Source organism: Somniosus microcephalus, chromosome 17 (assembly GCF_052327205.1).
Source record: "Somniosus microcephalus isolate GS21.2 chromosome 17, FLI_Smic_1.0, whole genome shotgun sequence".
NCBI lineage: Eukaryota > Metazoa > Chordata > Chondrichthyes > Squaliformes > Somniosidae > Somniosus > Somniosus microcephalus.
In genome coordinates this window covers 91,203,949-91,229,742 of record NC_141003.1, presented here as the reverse complement: position 1 = coordinate 91,229,742, position 25,794 = coordinate 91,203,949, and the positions used below count along the sequence as shown (strand labels likewise).

General features: G+C 44.2%; 1 protein-coding gene across 9 annotated transcripts in view; it reads right to left on the bottom strand.

The window, feature by feature from the left end:
- The window catches only part of LOC147105921 (semaphorin-3A-like), a 553,051-nt gene that overhangs the window by 177,481 nt on the left and 349,776 nt on the right, over window positions 1–25,794 (bottom strand). For all 9 annotated transcript variants that reach the window (XM_086010848.1, XM_086010849.1, XM_086010841.1 and 6 more), the window contains one exon: window positions 25,465–25,527. In XM_086010848.1, the coding sequence (XP_085866974.1) occupies window positions 25,465–25,527 (63 nt within the window). The remainder of the gene's footprint in view (window positions 1–25,464; window positions 25,528–25,794) is intronic.

Sequence of the window (25,794 nt, the reverse complement as noted above, 5' to 3'; positions counted from 1 at the left end):
TAAAATGGGTGTAAGCGTGGCACTATTTTAAGAAGGTGGGGAGCAAGCTCAGGCCTCAGCTCTGCTGATGTGCGCAGAGATGCAAAATATTGGGGCCCAGTCTTTAAATGAAAAATACTTTCTGCACACCATCAATTTCTGAATGTACTGGACTGTACTGGGGGGGGGAAGGGGGGCCAGATGTGAACTCAGTCACTGGGGAGTAGTCAGCAAGTTACCACAACATGTGGACAGCGCATTACTGAGGCAGCAGTCTAGGGTTCTGGCTCATGGCATTGATGCTTTGCAGTCAACCTAAAAATAAATCAACGGGAGGAACTAATTGAATTCAGTATAAGTAAAAATAAATCATAATGGAGAAAATAATGGGACTTAAGATAAATAAATCTCCAGGGCCTAATGATATCACCCCGGGGTATTAAAAGAAGTAGGTGAGTAAACTGCAAAAGTGTTAGTCATAGGCTCTCTTGATTCAGGAATTCTGCTGTTAGATTGGAAATTTCCTAATGCCATTCAATTATTAAAGAAAGAAAGTCTTGTATTTCTATAGCGCCTTTCACGACCACCGGACGTCCCAAAGTGCTTTACAGCCAATGAAGTACTTTTGAAGTGTAGTCACTGTTGTAATGTGGGAAACACGGCAGCCAATTTGTACACAGCAAGCTCCCACAAACAGCAATGTGATAATGACCAGATAATCTGTGATGTTGATTGAGGGATAAATATTGGCCAGGACACCGAGGATAACTCCCCTGCTCTTCTTCAAAATAGTGCCATAGGATCTTTTACATCCACCTGAGGGGGACAGACGGGGCCTTGGTTTACCGTCTCATTCAAAAGATAGCACCTCCGACAGTGCAGCACTCCCTCAGTACTGCACTGAATTTTTGTGCTCAAGTTTCTGGAATGGGACTATGAATCCACAACCTTCTGACTCAGAGATGAGGGTGCTACCCACTGAGCCACAGCAGACACTATAAATATAATTCCACGTAGAACTGAAACAATCTGCATGTCAGAAGATTGGTAGAGAGAAAACAGGTGACTACAGGCCTGTCAGTTTAACATCAGTTTTAGGGGAAGCACTAGAATCTGTCATTAGGGACAGAGAGACTGAGCACTTGAATAAATATGAGCTGATAAGAGAGAGCCATAGCTTTGTTAAGGGTAAGACATGTCTGACTAGTTGAATTTTTTGAGGAGATCTCTAATAAGGTCGATAAGGGAGTGTCGATGGATGTTATCTATATGGACTTCCAGAAGGCAGTCAATAAGGTTCCAGCAAAAGAGATTATTAGCAAAAATGAAAGTGCGCTGAATTGGAGGTAACCTTTTCACTTAGGTCGGTAATTGGTTGGGACGTAGGAGACAGAGATTGGGGATAAAGGTACGTAATCTGATTGGCGGGATGTGATAAATAGTGTTCCTCAAGGATTTGCCTGAAATCAATTTTTCACCATATTTATTAATGACTTGGTTGAAGGAATAGAGAGTTGTATATCCAAGTTTGTAGATGACACTAAGTTAGGAGGGACAGTAACTAATGCAGATGGGAGCAGCAAGTTGCAAAGGGAGTTCAATGTGGGCAAGTGTGAGGTCATCCATCTTGGAGCCTGGAAAGATAAATTGGAATCGTTTCTAAATGGTGATGAACTAGGAACTGTCGAGGAGCAAAGAGAATTGGGAGTCCAGGTACACAAATCACTGAAAGCTCATCGACAGTTACAAAAAATCATCAAAAAGACGAATGGAATGTTGGCCTTTATCTCGAGAGGCTGGAATACAAAGGGGTGGAAGTGACGCTTCCGTTATTTAGAGCCTTGGTCAGACTCCACCTGGAGTAACTGCGTTCAGTGTTGGGCACTGTGCCTCAGGAAGGATATATCGGCCTTGGAGGGCGTGCAGCGCAGATTCACCAGAATGATACCGGGGCTTAGTGGGTTAAATAAGGACAGGTTGCAGAAACGTGGCTTGTATTCCCTTGAGTATAGTAGGTTGAGGGGTGACCCGATTGAAGTATTTAAAATGTTATGGTTCTATAGTCCAGCCCTTCTCTGAGAGTTTTTTGATGGCATGTCAAGGTGCCGCCAGAGTCACTGTGATAATGGGAAATGCCTCACAACATTTTGCCCTGGTGGTTGTCAAGACCATAGACACAGAATTTGTTCTGCAGTAGCAGCAGGCAAACCGATTCATTGTATTGTATTTATGTCTGCTTTAACAACCCCCTGATTCAGCAAATAATGGTCATTCCAAATTTGAACTTCATTGTACTTGGGACAGAGTTCTCGGCAATGGTGAAACATACAGGCCATGGAAACAGTGCAGAGAAAGGGGTGTGAGGTTAATCTCTGGTCTCAAAGGACTGATTTATTAGGAAAAGATAGAAAGACTCCTCAGGCTTAAAATGAGGCAACTGAGGGAGGGGACGTTACAGAGTTATATCAGATACTAAGTGAAATAGAAAAGATAGATTTGGAGCAATATTGAAATATTTCAAGTTAAATTATGACTGTGAAGGGTGAATAAGTATAAATTGTCAAAAGACAAGTTCAGGACTGATGTCAGGAAGTCTTCTTCACAGAGAGATTCATGCCTGAAATGACCTTCTGGGTAGGACAGTGGAGAGATAAAAATGTTGGAATCAGTCAAGAGGTCGTTGGGTGCTATCATGGTAGGAACACAGGTGTCTATGGAAGAATGAGCTAAATGGATTGATTGAACCTCATCACATTTAAAAAGTACTTGGATATGCACTTGAAGTGTCATAACCTACAGGGCTACGGACCAAGAGCTGGAAAGTGGGATTCGGCTCTTTTTCGGCCGGCACAGACACGATGGGCTGAATGGCCTCTTTCTGTGCTGTAAGTGTCTATGATTCCATGATTATCTTGTGATGATGGAGCTGCGGTCCAGTATCACAATAAGCAGCATTCAGGATAGTTCGAAGGACCTTGTTTGCCGGTCAAGGTCAAGGTTTGGTTTGATCGCTTGCAGATGATCAACCACCAACTACAAACCTGGCTGCTTTAGAAGGCATGGAACTTACTATTTTGAAAGAAGAAAATGAACACCTGAAGAAATATAAGACATAAAGAGAAGCAACAAATGCTGGAAATCTGAATTAAAAACAGATAGTATTGGGAATGCAGTGCAGCCCACTGGCATCTGAAAGAGGAAGAAAGGTTAAGGTGCGTGTGGGACCCTATATTAGAAACAGTGGAAAGTGCCACTTCATCTATTTGTCTCTTGTAGATGCTAACTGACCTGCTGTGCACTTCCATTATTTCCTGATTGTATATTTGAAAGAGAATCGAGTGTTTGGCACAGTGAAGTTATGAAAATTTCAATTGCAAAAAAAATGCCGATGTTGTTCCGACGGTTGAAGTATTTCTTTTGTTTCTGTATTTATTAAAGAGTTTATAATGTTTTCCATCTGTGTATTTGATCTGTGGAATGAGCATTAATGACATAGTTTTCTCAGTCTGGGAAACAGATGTTGAGTGGTACCGAATGGATGAGAGCAAAAGCTGCAGTGAATGTTGGTATCAGTCGCTGTAATTCACTTGACCGAAATGTTTAATCACCTGTCCACCTGGGCGTGTGTCAGTCTTTTGATACCTGGCGTGAAAGACAAAAATGTAGCTTTTATACCAGACTGACATATGGGTTGGCTAACTGGTAGTTTCATTAACTTAAGGCTAAAGGGATCAAGGGATATGGGGAGAAAGCAGGGACCGGGTACTGAATTTGGATGATCAGCCATGATCGCATTAAATGGCGGAGCAGGCTCGAGGGGCCGAATGGCCTACTCCTGCTCCTATCTTCTATGTTTCTATGTTTCTATATTAAGAACCTTAGGCAGATAGGAAAAATGGAATTAAAGTGAAATAGATTAACACTAATGCCCACAGGCTATAAGAAGGGAAAGTTGTGACACAACCTGCCATTAGGCTTAAAACAAAAATGCTGCAAACACTCACAGGTCAGCCAGCATCTGGAGAGAGAAATAGAGCTCCTTCAGCGCAGGAGACGCCCCGTGACGCTTCACAGAAGTGTAACCAGACAAAAATTGACAAACAAGTTAACACTTCAGGTGTGCATCCTTCATCGGAGCTGTCCTGGCCAGCTGAGTGTTTCCAGCATTTTTGATTTTTGTGTTTCAGATTTCCAGCCTTTGCTTTTTGCTGCCATTAGGTTTAGCCAGTTCATTTAATCATTAAACTGTTGAACATCTTAGAAGTGCATTAAATAACAAACTATCTCTCTATAAAATTACCGTGTGAATAGTGTGTTGATGACTAGATAATAAAAGCCCCATTTTCAAAAAGGTTTACGTTATATTCAGACGCATTATTTATGCTCACGGGGAAGTATTCCTGAAACAAAATCCTTTTTGTTAAGAGCTAGTGTTGGAATTTCAAGTAATTGAGAGATATTTTTATAACAGGGTATTCCTAATCAGTGAATAGCATTCTAGCATTTCTGAAATTTTGCTCTAATGGGTAGTTTCCTAATCCTCGTCTGATACCATCGCTAAGATGTTGCTTCCTCTCATGGTGCAGTACTTTCACCTGGCTGTCTAGAGACACAGTTGGCCACTCAAGAAAACTCTGAGCTACACTTTCTGACAAACTCATAGCGATTTTTTTTCCACATAAAAAAGAGGACCAAGAACATTGAGCACCTTATTACCTTAAAATCAGTAAAACTAAATACAAACAATTTTAGTTCCATGAAAAGATAAGGGAGCAGGAGCAATGCTGGAGCTTGGGACACACATTGTGATTAGAGACTCAATAGCAGTAGGAGTCTGTAATTATTTATCATAACTTTGAGCTGAAACTTCTGAGGGATTCCCTATTCTCCACATGAATTTGAAACATTATCGCACACAAAACATGGATTCGGAGTTGTGTCCATTTTAAAACAATACTTGATGGGGTAAGTGGTGGGATGGGTTCGAAGACTCGGCTAATTATCCAGTTCTGCCGCAGTGCTCACGGAACCACATCACATTGCATCCTGTACATGATGCTCCACGAGTGGTGTGCTCCCAGTATTCATTGGTTCAGATGCAGGGAATGCAATTGACACAAGAATGGGATACCGGAGGAAAATTTTAAGATATGAGCCCACGTAAAGGAAGTAGCGGAAGAAAGTAAGATCGGGACAGGAGGAGGCCATTAAGCCCCACGAGCCTATTCCACCATTCAATTCGATCATGGCTAATCTGTATCTTAACTCAATTTACTCGCCTTGGTTCTGTATCGCTTAATACCCTCGCCTAACAAAAGTCTATTAATCTCCATTTTGAAATTTTTAATTTATCCCCAGCCTCAACAGCTTCTTGGGGGAGAGAGTTCCAGATTTCCACTCCCCTTTGTGTGAAGAAGTGCTACCTGACATCACCTCTGAACAGCCTGGCTCTAATTTTAAGGATATGTCCCCTTGTTCTGGACTCCCTACCAGTGGAAATAGTTTCACTCTCTCTACCCTATCAGCTCCTTTAATAATCTTAAGCACCTCAATTAGATAACCCCTTAATCTTCTATACAGTGCTATAGATAGACAGTACGACAGTAGGATTGGTTTTGGATTGTTCTTGATGAATTGAATGCTGCCTCCTGCGAATCATAGAATCATAGAATGGTTACAGCACAGAAGGAGGTCATTCGGCCCGTCGAGCCCATGCCAGCTCTCTGCAAAAGCACTTCAGCTAGTCCCACTCCCCCGCCCTTTCCCCGTAGCCTGCAATTTTTTTTCCTTCAGGTACTTATCCAATTCCCTTTTGAAAGCCACGATTAAATCTACCTCCACCGCTCTTTCAGGCAGCGCATTCCAGATCATAACCACTCGCTGCATAAAAAAGTTTTTCCTCATGCCGCCTTTGGTTCTTTTGCCAATCACCTTAAGTCTGTGTCCTCTGGTTCTTGACCCTTCCGCCAACGGGAACAGTTTCTCTCTATCTACTCTGTTTAGACCCCTCATGATTTTGAACACCTCTATCAAATCTCCTCTCAACCTTCTCTGCTCCAAGGAGAACAACCCCAGCTTCTCCAGTCTATCCACAAAACTGAAGTCCCTCATCCCTGGAACCATTCTCATAAAATTTTCTGCACCTCTCTAAGGCCTTCTCATCCTTCCTAAAATGTGGTGCCCAGAATTGGACACAATACTCCAGTTGAGGTCGGACCAGTGTTTTATAAATGTTCATCATAACTTCCTTGCTTTTGTACTCTATGCCTCTATTTATGAAGCCCAGGATTCTGTAAGGTTTTTTAACCGCTTTCTCAACCTGCCCTGCCACCTTCAACGATTTGTGCACATATACCCCCCAGGTCTCTCTGTTCATCCACCCCCTTTAGAATTGTACCCTTTAGTTTATATTGCTTTTAAACTCTATGAATGCCCTCTGGCTCTAAAAGGTAAATGGACAAATCAGAGAGCAAAAAATTCTTAAAGCCTTTAACATTAACATTTGAATTTTGTCAGCCTTTCCAAACGGAAGGGAGAGAAATGGTAAGCAAGAAATAATGGAAGGTTAACCCAACAAAATGGAAACTTTGGTGGACTGGCACAGCGCTCTGTTTGTTAGCTGGCAAAGTGAACATGTTACTGCATGAGGTGGGTGCAAGAAGGATTGTCCTCTTTGCTTTTCCACACAAGATCTCAATGCATCATGCCTGGTAAGAGATGGCAGGCAGGCTCATACTGTATGGTATCTGCAGAACCTATAACCAGATATAGAAGATGGCATGCTTTAAGGAAGCTGGCAGGGTAAGCTATCCAACAGTACCATGTACTAGGTAGATGGCCCCAAGGTTGCATGGCACAAAATATTGTCTGTCAACTTGTTCCTGAGTTGCTGCAGACCCATGTGTCACTGTCCGCCAAGTGTTGAATAAGAACAACCCTAGGTGGCTCTTGATATTCCCGCCCACCCTGTGGCCAAGCATCTTGTCTCTGTACGATTTACACTCTTGGCGGTTTGGCTGAATTGGAAATGAATTCTTTGGCGATGAGCAGTGGGAAATTGTTACATCGCTCCGTGGTGCAGCACACTGAAGCACCAGTATGCTGCTTCCTTTCCCTGCTCCACTCAGCACATTGCAGGAGGACTCAAGCAGGGAAAGCTTTTCCTCTGGACGCTCTGCGGCGATTCTCTGGTGGGAAGCTGGCAGAAGCTCCAGGGAAATGGTGTAAATGACTAAAAGTGTTCCACTTCATTGCTCCAGGGTTTCTGCTGATCATCCGCTGAAGTTACGGCAGGAGATCAGAAGAAACCCTTGGAAATTCTCCCCCATTTGGCCCAGTGACCCGAATGCAATCACAGCACACGTCATAGCTGTGGGAACACATGGTGAGGGAGACAGAGCACACCCTGGAGAAGAGTGAACCATGGTGCCAAGCAGCAAGGCTTTAGTCGCAGTATGAGCCCTGTAACCCGCAGGTCATACAGCCTAGCATGCGACCTGCACGTGCAGTATAAATCATCATTGCTTATGCTTCAGCCGCAATCTATCTATCCAATAAAAGGGTACAAAGCAGATTTTTCTTTGATTCATGGAACATAAAGTGATGCCTCACAAGTTCTCACGATGGCGTGGTTAATCCACAAAGCAGTTGCGACGCACATGAACGGGCAGCAAATCAATCATCCTAGCTAAACTCATCAGAGCCGTGCTCAACAGATCAAATATTCACAGGACTCAGCAATATCCCTGCTGAAGTTTAGCATTCACAAGAGGATCTCTGCGAGATTTGTAAGGGATTCATTTTACAGCCCATAAAGCAAAGCAAACACGCGATACAAATTCATACAATGTCTTTTGAAATGCAATGAAGCTGTAAGTGTGTAAGCGTTCCACATGAAGGTTCCACTGTCAAAACTTGGGATGGGTAATTTCATATCTCATTGCCTTGCTTATGGTCGATTTATTACTTCAGTTTATTGACCCACGAGGTTTCAAGTCGAGAGTGTTTGCAAACTGTTTAATCGGGTGATTTTGTGTCATTTGACATAATCACCTTCATACTGAACTTGTCAGGCAACGCATGGCCATCTTAAATTAAAAATAAATCATCTTAGTTGCTCTATTACAAACTTCATTCCATTATACTGTTATGTAATGAATTAATTGAACTAAGGTATTAAAGCAAACTATGTAATTATAGTCCATCACTAACACCACTGTGAACCTTCAATTCATTCTGCCTACATCCAGCATCTTTTAACAGTTCATTGGGGCTAGCAGTACAGTATCCTTTGGTGAACACAATTCACAAAGATTCCATTGCAAGATGGAGTGCCAATAGCAAAATATTTTATAAACAAACAGAGAGAAAATACAGCACGCAGACTGCAAATATCAGGGATTCTGTGGGTTGAATAGACGGTGCAAATGATGCGGAGACCGTGAATTATTTGGTACATGAATCATTCTTGTGTAATAAGAACATGAGAACATAGGAAATAGGAGGAGTAGCCCATATGGCCCCTCGAGCCTGCTCCACCATTCAATAAGATCATGGCTGATCTTCGACCTCAACTCCACTTTCCTGCCCTATCCCCATATCCCTTGATTCCCTTAGTATCCAAAAACCTATCGATCTCTGTCTTGAATACACTCAATGACTGAGCCTCCACAGCCCTCTGGGGTAGAGAATTCCAAAGATTCACCACCCTTTCAGCGAAGAAATTTCTCCTCATCTCAGTCCTAAATGACCGACCCCTTATTCTGAGACTGTGACCCCTGGTTCTAGACTCCCCAGCCAGGGGAAACATCCTCCCAGCATTTACTCTGTCAAGCCCCTTAAGAATTTTATATGCTTCAATGAGATCACCTCTAATTCTTCTAAACTCTAGGGAATACAGGCCTAGTCTCCTCAATCTCTCCTCATAGGACAATCCCCTCATCCCAGGAATCAGTTTGGTGAACCTTCGTTGCACTCCCTCTATGGCAAGTATATCCTTCCTTTAGTAAGGAGACCAAAACTGTACACAATACTCCAGGTGTGGTCTCATCAGGGCCCTATATAATTGCAGTACGACTTCTTTACTCTTAAACTCCAATCCTTTTGTAATAAAGACTAACATACCATTTGCTTTCCTAATTCCTTGCTGTACCTGCATATTAATTTTCTGTGATTCGTATACAACGACACCCAGGTCCCTCTGAACACCAACATTTCCCAATCTTATGTTCATTATTCTGTTTTATGGGCTTTGACTGAACAGGCCACAGGGATGTAGACATCATGCTAAATGACAGTATCTAGAGTTTAAATAGTGCTGAGAGTGATTAACATCCATATTGCAGACAGAAAGGTCCTGGTTTTATGAGGCAGGGAATCCAGCCAGCATTCTCCGCTGTATTATTCACCACCAGAATGCAAAAACATTGGACAGATGGAAGAAAATTCCACTGATAAATCCTGCCGCAATAAATGCCAATAATCACAGATAAGCATCACAACCATCCAGGAAAGGGGCCCTTGATATTTGTATAGATACCAAGAGAGATTCTCCACCAGTAACCTGGTTACAACATTGTGCGGTGAATGTTCCAAACAATGTGGCAACCTCAGTCAATGAAGAGCCGTCCTCGCGGTCCAATATTCTCCTCAAGAAATGTTGGGACGCATGAAAAGCTTAAGCTAAAGGAATCGTGTGGGTAATTTCCCAAGCCTGTAGATTTAGATTTAAGGAAACTACAAAGCTTCACTTAACTTAAAGCATCTGCTTCTAAAAAATTCCAGCTCTTAATGTTTTGACAGTTCTCTCAGTAAGTTTGGAGCATACATTAATGATTAAAATCTTAATTTGGGACTGAACTCTCAATCAGCTAATTTCGGTACAACATACTTCATTTTTAAAAATCACACATCAGGAAAAGTTTCATTTTTATCCCACAATAATATATTTCACACGGAGCTCTCATGGAGTACCCATGGCACATGTACCGGAACAGCGAGATAGGACAATCTCTGGTTACCTGATGTTTTCATTCTCTTCACTTTAAAGTCAGGCTGATACAAAAAAATGTACCTATACAATTATTAAAATGTCAATCAAAAATAGATTTCAAAGCCTCAAAGCTCTAGACTGTAAGGAATAGACCACTGAGAGTCCAATGTGAATTAGTTCCAATACCTGGGTAGGTTTTGCATCTTCTAATACTTATTGAGCAACACAAATATCTTGGTCTTAAACAAGCATCTGTTCTATACCAGGAGGTGCTCATTCTGTCACAATGCACACCTGGTTAGGTTTTGAAAAGCTATGTAGGATAGGAACTCCGGCAGCACGGTTGTGCCCACTACCGGAAATCTCTCTTAACCGGCAAAATTCAAGAGTAGGTTCATGTAAGTTTTACTATATATTAGTGGCTGTGTAACATAGAAACATAGAAGATAGGAGCAGGAGTAGGCCATTCGGCACCTCGAGCCTGCTCCGACATTCAATGAGATCATGGCTGATCATCCAAATTCAGTACCCGGTCCCTGCTTTCCCTTTAGCCTTGAGAAATATATCCAACTCCTTCTTGAATATATTTAATGAATTGGCCTCAACTGCCTTCTGTGGTAGAGAATTCCACAGGCTCACCACTCTCTGGGTGAAGAAATTCCTCCTCATTTCTGTCCTAAATGGCTTACCCCTTATCCTTAGACAGTGACCCCTGGTTCTGGACTCCCCCGCCATCGTGAGCATCCTCCCTGCATCTAGTCTGTCTAGTCCTGTTAGAATTTTATAAGTTTCAATGAGATCCCCTCTCATTCTTCTAAACTCCAGCGAGTATAAGCCCAATCGACCCAATCTCTCCTCATACGTCATTTCTGCCATCTCAGGTATCAGTCTGGTGAATCTTCGCTGCACTCACTCCATGGCAAGAACATCCTTCCTCAGATAAGGTGACCAAAACTGCACACAATACTCAAGATGTGGTCTCACCAAGGCCCTGTACAACTGCAGCAAGACATCCTTGTTCCTGTACTCGAACCCTCTCGCTACGAAGGCCAACATACCATTTGCCTTCTTAACCACCTGCTGCACCTGCATGCTTACCTTCAGCGACTGGTGCACCAGGGTTCCTGCACCTGTGGCCGTGTAACTGGGACTCCTGCACAAATGCCGTGTAGCCGGGGCTCCTGCATCTGTGGCCGTGTACGGGGCTCTCGTACCTTGGTAACTATACCTCTCTGTAATCCGGACTTTTTGATCAACCGGCACCACGCCGGTCCCGTCGGTGCCGGATAAAAAAGAGTTTCCTGTACTTTGTCCCCCTCGATCCCTCCCAAATTCTCTTATTAGGGGCTACAGCCTACACCATTGGTAACACTACAGGGGTGCAAAGACCATTGGAGCTGCAATAATTTCAGAGTTATTCCATCAAACAGGCCAAGGGTTGGTCAAGCTGAAGGGTGAAACATCAGTGAATTCCTCTATTCATCTCCCTCAATGGTGTGGCCCCCAATTTTAATGAAACTGACCCCTATAAGATCAATTGCCATTTAAATCTACCACTGTGGGGGCCACAATGGCACATGTACCTGTTGTCTACCAGTGGAGGTACTGCTGGCTGTAACAAGGTTGTAACAAGGGGGTCTCTGTTGTAACTTCCCATCGACCCCAGGTAGCCCCCTGCCCCAGATACATCCCCAACCTGACACTGGGATGAAGGTGGGCAGACAGAAGAACCCACTCCCTTCCCCCAGTGCTCCAGCAATATGACCTGCTCTGGATCACCATTCTCTCTCGTGTGATGTTGGTATTTGCTGGTGCAGCTCTCAAAGGGTGGCAACGTTTTGGAGACAGATTCCACCTAAACTTCCAGTCCCTTTGCTGCCACTACGCCTGACTTCTGCTCCAAGAAGGAGCGGGTGTTTTATGCTCATTTATTTTACTTGTTCAGCCATAAGGAATAATGACACCATCTCGTCTCACAGGAGCAACCTTACATAGATCAACGTTTCTGTATCTGGTCGAACAATCACAGCTCGATGCAGGACTGTTTAGAGACACAGGTGTAAACAAAGATTAGACTTGTTTCTCCCCAAACCCCTGGAGTTTGATGTCAGCCAGAGCAATTACATGATCTCCCCCGGGAAGGACAGCTTCAGAAGACAACTTTACATACTGGCAAGTTACAAGTTTCTAATAAAATAAAATATCTGATGTAGAGGTTCTTAGGATCAGGATGGATGAGTCCATCACACACACGTTCCTACAATCATAGATTTGCATATTCTTAAAGATAGAAAACTTTTAATGTTTCAAATATTAAATTGTTTTCTCTGTATACAATAAGGTTTTGACTTCTTGGGTTTCAAATATAATTTGGTTCTATTGGACAAAAATTGTAAGTAACCAGAGTTATGTGTAAGAGGAATCAACTACTGGCAAAATCAGTACGTTGGAGAGACTCAATGATCCGATGGATTACAACATTGGGCCTGAAATGATGGTGCTTCCGCCAGTGTACGCTGTCAGAAGTCTTCAGAATGGCCCCGCAGGTTCCGGGTTCCCACATGCGCTGCGTAAGTGCGAAGACCCGGAGCTTGCAATCTCTCAAGTTTCGCTTGGACAGATCCACCACATCCGGTAGAAAATCACTCTCACTGGTGCAGAGCTGGGTTATTTGCCCAGCGAATGTCCACAAAACCCTTATGCCTGGTAAAAGCAGGTGTAAGGCTTTCTTTTACCAGCGTAAGGGTTAAAATAAACATTAAAATAAACATTTTTAAATGATTTAAACATTCACTTACTTTTAAAATTAGTTTAGGTAAATTTTGGCCCGTTTAAAAATGTTTACATTTATTTTTCAAGAAATTAAATGTTTATTTTAAATGCTGAATTAAAGGGTATTTTAATTAATTTTGAACCTGTGATCATTTATTTTTATTTAAGTGTTGTGAAATTTTAGTTATTCGGTGATTCCTATTCTGTTTATGGGGATTCCGTACACAACTGGAATCACCAAAAGCATCATAGGAATCCCCCTTTGTGATTGGTTGGGCTGGCCCACGTGATCCCAGGGACGTTTATATCAATTATGATATAATTGGGAATACGGAGACATGGCTCCAGGGTGACCAAGGCTGGGAATTCAACATTCAAGACAAGCAAAAAGGAAAAGGAGGTGGGGTAGCATTGCTGGTTAAAGAGGAGATTAACACAATAGTAAAAAAGGATATTAGCTCTGATGATGTGGAATCTGTATGGGTAGAGCCGGGAAATACCAAGGGGCAGAAAACAATAGTGGCAGTTGTATACAGATCCCCAAACAGTAATGCTGAGGTTGGGGATGGCATTAAATGGGAAATTAGAGACGCATGCAATAAGGGCACAGCAGTTATCATGGGTGACTTTAATCTACACATAGATTGGGCTAACCAAATTAGTAACAATACTGTGGAGGAGGAATTCCTAGAGTGTATACGGGATGGTTTCCTGGACCAATATGTCGATGAACCAACTAGAGATCAGGCCATCTTAGACTTGGTATTATGTAATGAGAAAGGATTAATTAGCAATCTTGTTGTGCGAGACCCCTTGGGGAGGAGCGATCATAATATGATGGAATTTTTCATTAAGATGCAGAGTGAAGTATTTGACTCAGAGGCTAGGGTCCTGAATTTAAATAAAGGAAACTATGATGGTATGAGGTGCGAGTTGGCTAGGGTGGATTGGGGAACATTACTTAAAGGGTTGATGGTGGATAGGCAATGGCAAACATTTAAAGATCGCATGGATGAACTACAGAATTTGTTCATCCTTGTTTGGCATAAAAATAAAACAAAAAAGGTGACTCAACCATGGCTAACCAGGGAAATTAGGGATAGCATAAGATCCAAGGAGAGGACATATAAATTGGCCAGAAAAAGCAGCAAATCTGAGGATTGGGACCAGTTTAGGATTCAGCAAAGGAGGACAAAGGGATTAATTAAGAGGGGGGAAATAGAGTATGAGAGTAAGCTTGCTGGGAACATAAAAACTGACTGTAAAAGCTTCTATAGATATGTGAAGAGAAAAAGATTGGTGAAGTCAAGCGTAGGTCCCTTGCAGTCAGAATCAGGGGAATTTATAATGGGGAACAAAGAAATGGCAGACCAAATAAATACATACTTTGGTTCTGTCTTCACAAAGGAGGACACAAATAACCTCCCAGAGATGTCGGGGAACATAGGGCCTAATGAGAGGGAGGAACTGAATGAAATCAGTATTTGTAGGGAAATGGTGTTAGGGAAATTGACGGGATTGAAGGCCGATAATCTACATCCTAGGGTACTTATGGAAGTGGCCCTAGAAATAGTAGATGCATTGCTGGTCATCTTCCAAAATCCTATAGACTCTGGAACAGTTCCCATGGATTGGAGGGTAGCTAATGTAACCCCACTATTTAAAAAAGGTGGTAGAGAGAAAACAGGGAATTATAGATCGGTAAGCCTGACATCGGTGGTGGGGAAAATGCTCGAGTCCATTATAAAAGATGTAATAGCAGAGCACTTGGCAAACAGTGACAGGATTGGACAAAGTCAACATGGATTTACAAAAGGTAAATCATGCTTGACTAATCTACTGGAATTTTTTGAGGATGTAACTGGTAGAATAGATAAGGGAGAACCAGTGGATGTGGTGTATTTGGACTTTCAGAAGGCTTTCGATAAGGTCCCACATAAGAGATTAGCGTGCAAAATTAAAGCACATGGGATTGGGGGCAAGGTACTGACTTGGATAGACAACTGGTTGGCAGACAGGAAGCAAAGAGTTGAAATACACGGGTCGTTTTCCGAGTGGCAGGCAGTGACTAGTGGGGTACTGCAGGTATTGGTGCTAGGACCCCAGCTATTCACAATATATATTAATGATCTAGACGAGGGAATTGATGTAATATCTCCAAGTTTGCAGACGACACAAAGCTGGGTGGGCGTGTGTGCTGTGAGGAGGATGCAGAGAAACTCCAGTATGATTTGGGCAGGTTGGGTGATTGGGCAGATCATGGCAGATGCAGTATAATGTGGATAAATGCGAGGTTATGAAGGCAAATGGTATGTTGGCCTTCATAGTGAGAGGATTCGCGTGCAGGAGCAAGGATGTCTTGCTGCAGTTGTACAGGGCCTTGGTGAGACCACACCTTGAGTATTGTGTGCAGTTTTGATCGCCTTATCTGAGGAAGGATGTTCTTGCCATGGAGGGAGTGCAGCGAAGATTCACCAGACTGATACCTGGGATGGCAGGAATGACATATGAAGAGAGATTGGGTTGATTGAGCTTGTATTCGCTAGCGTTTAGAAGAATGAGAGGGGATTGAAACTTATAAAATTCTAACAGGACTAGACAGACTAGATGCAGGAAGGATGTTCCCGATGGCGGGGGAGTCCAGAACCAGGGGTCACAGTCTAAGGATAAGGGGTAAGCCATTTAGGACAGAGATGAGGAGGAATTTCTTCACCCAGAGAGTGGTGAACCTGTGGAATTCTCTACCACAGAAGGCAGTTGAGGCCAATTCATTAAATATATTAAAGAAGGAGTTGGATATATTTCTTAAGGCTAAAGGGATCAAGGGATATGGGGAGAAGGCAGGGACAGGGCACTGAATTTGGATGATCTGCAATGATCGCATTGAATGGCGGAGCAGGCTCGAGGGGCCGAATGGCCTACTGCTGCTCCTATCTTCTATGTTTGCGAACCGCGGCGACCCGGGATCCGTGGGACTTTACACAGGCTCCGCCTACAGGCCCAGGCGCGCAAGAGTCCGAAGCTCCGGAGACACAAGGTAAGTTCGTGTTTAATTTTCAGTTCGGAGGCTTATTATTCTGGCACACCTCCGACCGCAAAATCAGGACCATTGTAATTTTACTTCCGAGGTCAGGTTTGGATCGAGTCCACACTGGTTGGCTGAAAGCCTCCACTCACGGATGGCTGTAAGGGGGAGATCGGTAAAGTTTGGTTATATTTAACAATGGCAGAGGGTCGAAGAGACCCTTGAAGTGGTTTTTAATGCTCACCTTTATTTCATGTCAAACAAATTCTGGCTCAGTTAAAAAATAAACACTAACACGAACACGCCCCTCTGCACCTTCCTGCCCAAGTATCGCTGTGACTCCTTGACTAACTTGAGCAAGCATTCACAAACTGCCTCTCATCTTCAGGAGGATGGGAGGGGAGGGGGAAACACTAAAACCTTTTTAACTAGCAAAGATTTTCACAAGTAAAGGCCAACTCTTTCAAACCATGTCATGAGTTCCGAGGTTAACCCTGGGCCAGTTGCCGGTGGGTGAGCAGCGTGCACGCTCTGCCCATTTGCACCAGGTGCTGAGCAGCCTAACCGGCAGACCTTAACCGTGCCGATGGAAGCTGCTCAGAAAAAGTATCAAGAAGGTTGTTTTCTGGCCGAGGAAACGTGACCTTTTGTTTTTGGTGGCTCCAGGAAGAGCAGGAGCGCTGCTCCTGGGCCCATGGACACTCCGGCCTGCTACTGGCCTGCTTACACCTCCCGTCTTCGGGATTGCCTCCCCCACTCACACGTCCGAACTGCCTGCCGGCGCAGCGTGGGAGAGAGCCAGTTCCCCGCCGTCCCATAACCAGTGAGCTGTAGTGAGGCCCCCGCGTAGTGCCTGCAGCTCCCTGCCGGCATTTAACTGAGGCCCGGGCTTCAAAATAGCTCAGGCCTCAGGCGGGCAAAGAGCACAGCTGCTACACTGACTGCACGCCCACTTCTGTGATCCTGAACATATTCTGAGGTTGAACTGTAAACTTTTGATTACATTTTTTATAGTAATCCTCCCAAGCAGGGAAAAGGTTTTGAAATTTACTTTCAGGGGAAATTCAGAAAACAACCTTCTTGATACTGTGCATCCTTTACATTTTTTTGTGATTTTACTGAAATTCTTAAAGTTTAAACAGGTGAAAGTGTTTCCGATGTATTTCTACATCAGATAATAATAGCATAGAAATTACTGTTTGCAAAATTAGTGAACATTTAATGCATTGATATGGCATTCCAAACATCTGCACTAAAATTGGTAGGAATATGATGTTAATGCATTAAGCATTTGTCCGCTAATATTGTGGACAATCATTTCTAGAGGTAGTGCTCTACCAATATGACCTACTCTGTTGGTATTTGTTATCCGCTCAACTTTCACCTCTAGTCATTATAATAAAAATTGCAATCATTAAGCATAGCAGAAAGAGACAGAAAATAAAAGGTGAAGATTTCCAGTATGCAATGTTTTTTTTTCACAAACATGCTTATTTTCTCACTAAATCTAATAAACACAGAAGAATATCTCCACCTCTTCTGGTCAGTGTATAATATCTTAAAACCAAGGCTAAAATTCTGTGCCTGCAGAAAAGTGTTAGGGATTCAAAATCAATGATTAGGACAACAAATGTATTGTTCTCGGAGGTTTTGGGTTGCACACACACTTGCAGCAATTAAGATTAAAGAAAATAAACGTGAATGCTGGAAATGTGTAATGTAACATAAAATGCTGGCAATGCACAGCGGCTCAGTCGATATTCGGAAGCGAATAAGACAGGTTAATGTTTCAGACGGAGATCCTTCATCAGCTCTGCATAAAATCGGAGTCTGGGTCAGGTCATCAATTCTGAAAAATGTTAAGCTATTTATGCTTTTTTGAATCCTGTCGGACTACTTTCTGTTTTTAGTGCGGTAACGCTTTCTCCTGTTGGGCTCTCACCATTACTTTTACTATACAAGTCAGATTTAGTAAAATTGATTTCCAACATCATTCAAGTACCTCAATAGAATCATAGAATGGTTACAGCACAGAAGGAGCCATTCGGCCCGTCGAGCCCGTGCCGGCTCTCTGCAAGAGCACTTCAGCTAGTCCCACTCCCCGCCCTTTCCCCGGAGCCCTGCAAATGTTTTTCCTTCAGGTTCTTATCCAACTCCCTTTTGAAAGCCGCGATTGAATCTGCCTCCACCACCCTCTCAGGCAGTGCATTCCAGATCCTAACCACTCGCTGCGTAAAATGGTTTTTCCTCATGTCGCCTTTGGTTCTTCTGCCAATCACCTTAAATCTGTGTCCTCTGGTTCTCGACCCTTCCACCAATGAGAACAGTGGGCTGGATTTTCTCAATGGGGGCGCGTTGGGGGCGGGACTGCTGGTTGTCGGGTTTCAGTCCCACCCCTAACGACGTCCGGCCAACCCACACTATTTTCCCTTTATTTGACCCTGTTAAACCCGCTTTGCGGGCTTAGCCAGCCAATTAAGGGAAAGCCGGCGACAGAGGACGTCAGCGTATGACGTTTCATCTGTCGAAAATTTTTGACAGATGAATTGTCAGCGTTTGACAGCTTTGAGAAGCTGTCACTCAAACACTGACAATCTCTGTTCTAAGGTAAGCCTTTGGACTGAAGACTCACCAAACCTCTCTCCTCAGCAGAAATCAGATGGCTCCTGCATCTGAGAATGCAGCAGCCATTCTGTGATCTCTGCCGTCGAGATGAGGCACCTCTGGATCCCCAAGGGTTGAAGCCTGCAGGAAGAAACAAAGGTAAGTAAACTTTTTCTAACACTTTACACTCGCCTCTCATACTTACCTCTCCACACTTGCACCCATCACTCACCTCTACAGTGGACTGTCCGACTCCTCTCACCCCCGTAGACCCACTGCTCGCCTCGCTGACCCTGGTGAGGTTCACAGCCGTCGGGAAGCCCACACTTGTGTGGGTAAAATGGGGATAAGCCTCAAACTGCCTGTTAACCACCTGCTCCCAGTTTCTGCCATTTTCCCGGCAGTCCCGCCTCCATACCCGCCTCCCCAGGGCTGGCAAAATTCCCCCCAGTTTCTCTCTATCTACTCTGTCCAGACCCCTCATGATTTTGAACACCTTTATCAAATCTTATCTCAACCTTCTCTGCTCCAAGGAGAACAACCCCAGCCTCTCCAGTCTATCCACGTAACTGAGGTCCCTCATCCCTGGAACCATTCTTGTAAATCTTTTCTGCACCCTCTCTGAAGCCTTCACATCCTTCCTAAAGTGCGGTGCCCAGAATTGGACACAATTGGGGGCGATTTTCTCACTGGAGGCGAGATGGAGGCGGGTTTTAGTTAGGGTGGGTTTGAAACTCGCCTCCACTGATAGTTTTCAAAAATTTGCGATTTTTCCCTGGTTGGCCACTTGATTTCTGAGGTGTGGGATGCCCTTGGTCAATGAGTGTTCTGGGACTGAAACCCGCCTCTGTTGACAGCACTTTTCCAGTCTGATTTTATGGCTTCTTGCTCCCTTGGCTCATTCCACAGGATTTCTGCCTATGCTGCACCACCTGCAACATATTCTGAGAAACCACTATGTCCAATTCCAAGGCAAGGGCCTCCCCGAGGCTCTCGGATGAGGCACTGCAGAAGTTGTTTGAAGGGGTGACAGCTAGCATGGAGGTGCTCTTCCCCTCATCTGGGAGGAAGAGACCTGCCAAAGAAACCTCTGTGGGTCCAGCTGACAAGGGATATAACCTCCAGATCTGTGTGCAGATTGGGAGAATGTTTGGGCTGGATTTTCCTAAGCCCCTGGAGTCGGGTTGGAGGCGTGCGGGCGATAAAAATCGGAGATCCGGGGGTCCCGACCCCATCCTGCCTCCAACCCGCCTCCATGTCAATTTCATAGGAGTCGGGTTGCCGACAAGTGCTGGAACCCGACTCCCAGAGGCGGGAAGGGATTAAAGGCAATTAAACTGCCTGTTAGCAGGTAGTTAACAGGTAGTTTTTTGCCTATTCGCGATTTTTATTGCTGGTTTGTGAGCTTCCCGACAGCTCCAAACCACGAAAAGTTTTCGAGGCGGGACGTGGGTCTGAGGTCTTGGAGGGGTCAAGATACCCAGTGTTCAGGTGAGTGAGGGGTGCAGGAGTGCAAAGGTAAGTGTTTTGCAAGTGTTTAAAGTGTTTAAATAAGTTTAACTTACTTTTACTTACCTTTACAGGAGTCCTGCATTCCGGTGTCGGGAGTCGGCTGCAAGAACCACAGAAGCTCCGATTTTTAAAAAAAAAACAGCTTCTTGGTTTCTGCAGCAAAATGATTTAAAAGTTATCCTGAGAAAGGACTGAGGCTGAATTAGCAGTTTTTCAGTGCTTGACAGCTTCAAACAGCTGTTAAACACTGATATTTCATCTGCCAAAAGCTTTTGACAGATGAAATGTCAATCTCTGACGTCACCTGTTGCCGGGTGGCCCTTAATTGGCCTGCTGAGCCCACAGGGCGGGCTCAACAAGGTCAATCAGAGGAAAATCCAGTGGGTTGGCCACATCTCCATGGAGGCGGGACAACAAGCCCGAATGTGGGTTCCCCACCTCCAACCCGCCCCCGTAGCAAAATCCAGCCCTTTATGTGCATTGATGAAATGCCATCCCTGTTGGAAAGCATTAAAAGGATTTGAAGCCAAAATGTTAGCATTATGGCTTCTGTTCTTTCATCTTAGGCAGCTCCACTTGCATTGCCAGGTTGGTGGCCTGAGTGAAAGGAGACCAGGGAGTCATGTCCATTGTCAATGATGTCCCAGGCTGGAGCCAAGGACATGTGCCAACTTGGGCAACCTATGCAAATCTGGCCAGGATAAGTTCATCCCTTACATCCCGGCAGCCATGTGCTCATGTGCTGCCACTGCCACTGGTCGATACACTGGCGCTCTGACCTCTTCCTGCTCCTCCTCCTCCAGATCCTCCTCCTCCTCCTCAGCCTCCTCCTCCTCCTCATCCTCATCTGAGGTCCATGCAGAAAGAAAACAAATGGTTCCCATGCTGCTTGTAGATGCCTCCTTTGGGGAAGCGCTCATTGCAAGTGGGGAGAGGGTCTTCCAAGGATGTCCCACAGTTGATGGAGTCAAGCTGCAGTACCTCCGACTTCGGACGGCCTTCTAAAAGTGCTCAGTGACCTTTTAAAGTCAAGGTCTGGCACCTGCAAGTAATCCTTGCTGCAATAAACCATGTCTTGTTAGACCTGCAGCTGTGAGGAGGCCACCCATGAGTCAACCCGCCAGGTTTACCTGGCGTGGTTCAGGAGGTGCGTGGAGCATGCTGAAATTGTCGAAAAATCACGAGGGCCTCTCAAAATAGGCTTAGAGAGGCCCTTAACGAGCATTTAATGATCACAAGTATCGCAATGGCCAGCTGGAGGCGGGAGCGTTTCCCGACCTCCAAAACCGGCACCGGCAAAATCCCGCAGAGGCGGGTTGGAGATGGGTTCCGAACCCGACCGCTTTGAATCTGATTTTCCCGCCTTTCCCACCTCCAAACCCGTCTCTTCCGACGGCAGAAAATCGCCCCCAATATTCCAGTTGAGGCCGAACCAGTGTTTTATAAAGGTTCATCATAACTTCCTTGCTTTTGTACTCTATGCCTCTATTTATGAAGCCCAGGATCCTGTAAACTTTTTTAATCGCTTTCTCAACCTGCCACCTTCAATGATTTGTGCACATATACCCCCAGACAGTCTCTCTGTTCTTGCACCCCCTTTAGGATTGTACCCTCTCCTCGTTCTTCCTACCATACCAATAGTGCCACACTTGAGCTAGGTGTCAAAATGTGGTTCAGTGAGTCAACGTTAATGAATTGTGGGAAGAAAATAAACAGTGGATTTTTGACAAATGAGTTTTTTTCCAGTTGTCGATGTGTTTGATTTTAAGCTTGATATCAAAGGCGCTAAAAGTGAATGGAACATTCCTGCACTGGAGGCTCTTCCTGGAGTAAATATTAATAATGATGCTGGCAGACAATCGGGGAATAAATAAACAGACCCATTGATCCATTATAGCTCCAGCGGCAGCGTGTTTTACAGACTAACGTACTCACCACACAAAATAACGACTGCAAATTAATCACAGTCTGCTGTCCACAGTGCAGGAGAGTATGATCAGCCCCGCAGCCAGATCAGGTGCCCGACAATGAATGGAGATCTGCAGAGTGCTTTACTCTGGAAAACTGAGCAGAATTGGTCGAGATCCAACTCAATACAACACTGATTATGATGAAATGCTCAAATCTCATCAAATGTTCCCAATTTTTGGTAGTTGTACTTTCTTGCTGATTCCCACTGTAGCAGTGAATCACAAACCTAATTTTATTTTTGATTTTTGTTTCCCTGCCTTTAGCTCCCCTGTTGCTGTCTCCTATTAACATATACATCAATGCCAGCTTGTCTGATGGTCAGTATGAGATTCTCAAAGATGTCCAAGTCCAAATAGTTGAAACTGTTCCTTAAGGCATAAAAATAAGTGCCACTCCGTTTGGCAGTAGTTCTTATCTGTGAGCCTTGACACTGGTGAAGTTGCACAGCGAAGCATTCGTCTATGCTATGTGGTAAGTGTGACCAGGAATCAGGGGGAACAGTGCCGATGGATTGGAGGGTAGCTAACGTTACCCCACTATTCAAAAAGGGGGGTAGGGAAAAAGCAGGTAATTACAGACCTGTAAGCCTTACATCAGTTGTGGGCAAAATGCTGGAGTCCATCATTAAGGATGAAATAGCGGAGCACTTAGCAAATGGGGACAGGATAGGACAGAGTCAACATGGATTTACAAAGGGTAAATCGTGCTTGACTAATCTATTGGAATTTTTTGAGGGAGTAACTGGTAGAATAGATGGGGGAGAGCCAGTAGATGTGGTGTACCTGGACTTCCAAAAGGCCTTCGATAAGGTCCCACATAAAAGATTAGCATGGAAAATTGAGGCTCATGGGATAAAGGGGAAAGTTTTGGCGTGGATAGGGAACTGGCTGTCAGATAGAAAACAGAGAGTTGGAATAAACGGCTCATTTTCTGAATGGCAGGCAGTAACAAGTGGGGTACCACAGGGATCTGTCCTGGGCCCCCAGCTGTTCACAATTTACATTAATGACCTGGATCAGGGAGTCGGATGCAGCATTTCCAAATTTGCAGACGACACTAAACTAGGAGGTGGGGTGGGCTCAGAGGAAGAGACCAGGAAGCTCCAGAGCGATTTGGACAGACTGGGCGATTGGGCGGATAAATGGCAGATGCACTATAATGTGGACAAGTGCGAAGTTATCCACCTTGGGTGCAGGAACGGGAGGGCAAATTATTATTTAAATGGCAATAGATTGGGAGAGGGGGAAGTACAGAGAGACCTGGGTGTTCTTGTACACCAGTCACTGAAGGCGAGCATGCAGGTGCAACAGGCGGTCAAGAAGGCAAACGGTATGCTGGCCTTCATAGCAAAAGGGTTAGAATACAGGAACAGGGATACCTTGCTGCAGCTGTACAGGGCACTGGTGAGACCACACCTCGAGTACTGTGTACAGTTTTGGTCGCCTCATCTGAGGAAGGATGTTCTTGCCATGGAGGGGGTGCAGCGGCGATTCACCAGGCTGATACCAGGAATGGCGGGAATGACCTATGAGGAGAGACTATGTAGTTTAGGGATGTACACACTGGAGTTTAGAAGATTGAGAGGGGACCTCATAGAAGTGTATAAAATTCTGACAGGTCTAGACAGACTGGATGCAGAAGGAATGTTTCCCTTGGCGGGTGAGAACAGAACTAGAGGACATAATTTAAGGATAAGGGCTAAACCATTTAGGACAGAGATGAGGGGGAATTTCTTCACTCAGAGAGTGGTGAACCTGTGGAACTCATTGCCACAGAGGGCAGTGTACGCCAACTCATTAAATATATTTAAGAGGGAATTAGATATATTTCTACGGGCAAAAGGGGTTAAGGGTTACGGAGAGAAGGCGGGGACGGGATACTGAATTAAAGGATCAGCCATGATCTCATTAAATGGCGGAGCAGGCACGAAGGGCCGAATGGCCTACTCCTGCTCCTATCTTCTATGTATCTATGTATCTATGTATGTGACACACACATGCTGACTGAGAGACAGAATGTCTGCTCGCGTCTTCCTCTTTCAGCCAGAAGGACAGAATCGTCTGAGCTGCTGACTCCTCCACCGCTGTCATCAACACCATCAGTCGACAGGTGTGCTTCTGAGAGACGAGACTAGATCAGCCGCTTTTCCCCCTCATGGAAGAGTCCACTGCAGCACAGAGCTTTCTCCAGTAACGACCTGGCGACGTTTGCTTAGTGAAAGTAGGTGTGTTTCAGTGACCGCTGAGGCTCAACTTCCAACCTTCGCCCTCAGGGTTTTCCTCCCAAGGATCTACAGCTACAGCCACTGGGCTGTCCTCAGCATATATCTCACTAAATATACAGTTCTCAGAACCTGTTTTATAAAATACTTAAAGGATAATTTGTTTTTCAAGTTTAAACCTATTTACTAACATATATTTTAATTTATTAGATTTTGACAAACAGATTTTAGAATACATGTCTCCAGGCAATCAATGCTTGATTTTATGTGAATGAGAATTATCATTGCTCGTAAAAGTTTTCCGCGCAAATATTTGGGCACTTCAGCTGAGGAACTGACGTGCTTGTAGCATAGGTCATAACACAGCACAAATTAAAAGAGGTCGTAACAAAGTATTGTAATAATTTACCTGCAGGCAGAAGCATGTATTTTTTTCACTAAGATGTCAAAGAAATCAGTTTTTAATATGTGAAATTGGGTCTTATCTTACAAGTTGAAATCTAAAACCATCACCAGTGTCAATCCAGTGAGTTGTAACAATTGGGTCGGGAGGTAAGTCGTGCCTCACTGTCAGTATGGTGATGGGTGGGAGCATGAGCTGGCAAGCCATCACTGCAGTCTTTCTGGGGAAGATTTCTTCCGTGTGCTTCATGCAGCAAAATTGTAAAGTGAATTCTTCATAGATACATAAGGACCTGGCTGGCAGCTGCTGGACGCCTGTCACATGCCTGATTCACGGGAAAATGAGACCACATTACAACCATGTGTGGTCTTCATTACCATGTCATTAATCTTATATTTTGGTTCCATGCCTAAGCTGGGAGTGAGGCTCCAGAGCACTGTTTCAACCTGAAGACCTGAGAATCTGTTAGCTGTTCAATGTCTGCCACCTTTATCTGCAAGAAAAGTGCGCTGTCTACCCTTTGAGCAATAAAAGACTGTATGCAAAAGGACAGTGGTTGTGTACAATGCTTTAATTGGGACCTTACTGAGGGTGAGGGACTTCCTGACAACTTAGGGTTATGACAATGCTTAATGGGCTCCGCAAAGAATGTGTACATCAATGAGAAGCAGATTTACCATCATCTTCCTCTTGTTACTAGCAAAGCTCTCTCTCATGTTCAGCTAGGTGTAAACGCCCTAGGTAACTGCAATGACTGAATTAATGATTTCCCACTGTTCAGCTCGTCCTGTGTTTTTATTGAAGGGTGGCCGTCAGTCCACATAGTGCCATCCTCCTTTGTAGCACCTCCTCTATCAGGATTTCCAACTCTTCATCATCAACGTGAGCAGTGTTGCCCACATGCACTGTCTCACCTTTACTGACATTGACAATTAATTCACACGTACTGATGCTAAACTATAATATCAGTAAAATGTAATTCTTACCCCAAGATCCTTCCCCGCCCATTTGCATTCATCTCTCCTGGTGGGTGTTGGAGGCCACGCAATCTGAAAAGTCAACCAAGAAATAAGCACAGTTTATTTTCATAGTAGAATTTTAAATGTATTTCCTATGATACTTGTCCATAAATTAATTACAATCAAATTTAAAATTATATGTGCTTTTCATGTAAGAAACACTCCAAGGAGCTTTACAAGTGACCAAAGGATACTTAGCAGGAAGTGGGAGAAAGGTTACAGAAGTGACCAAAGGTGCGGTTGAAGAGATAGATTTGGATGATACTTCTGAAGGTGAGGAGATCAGTGACAAGACAG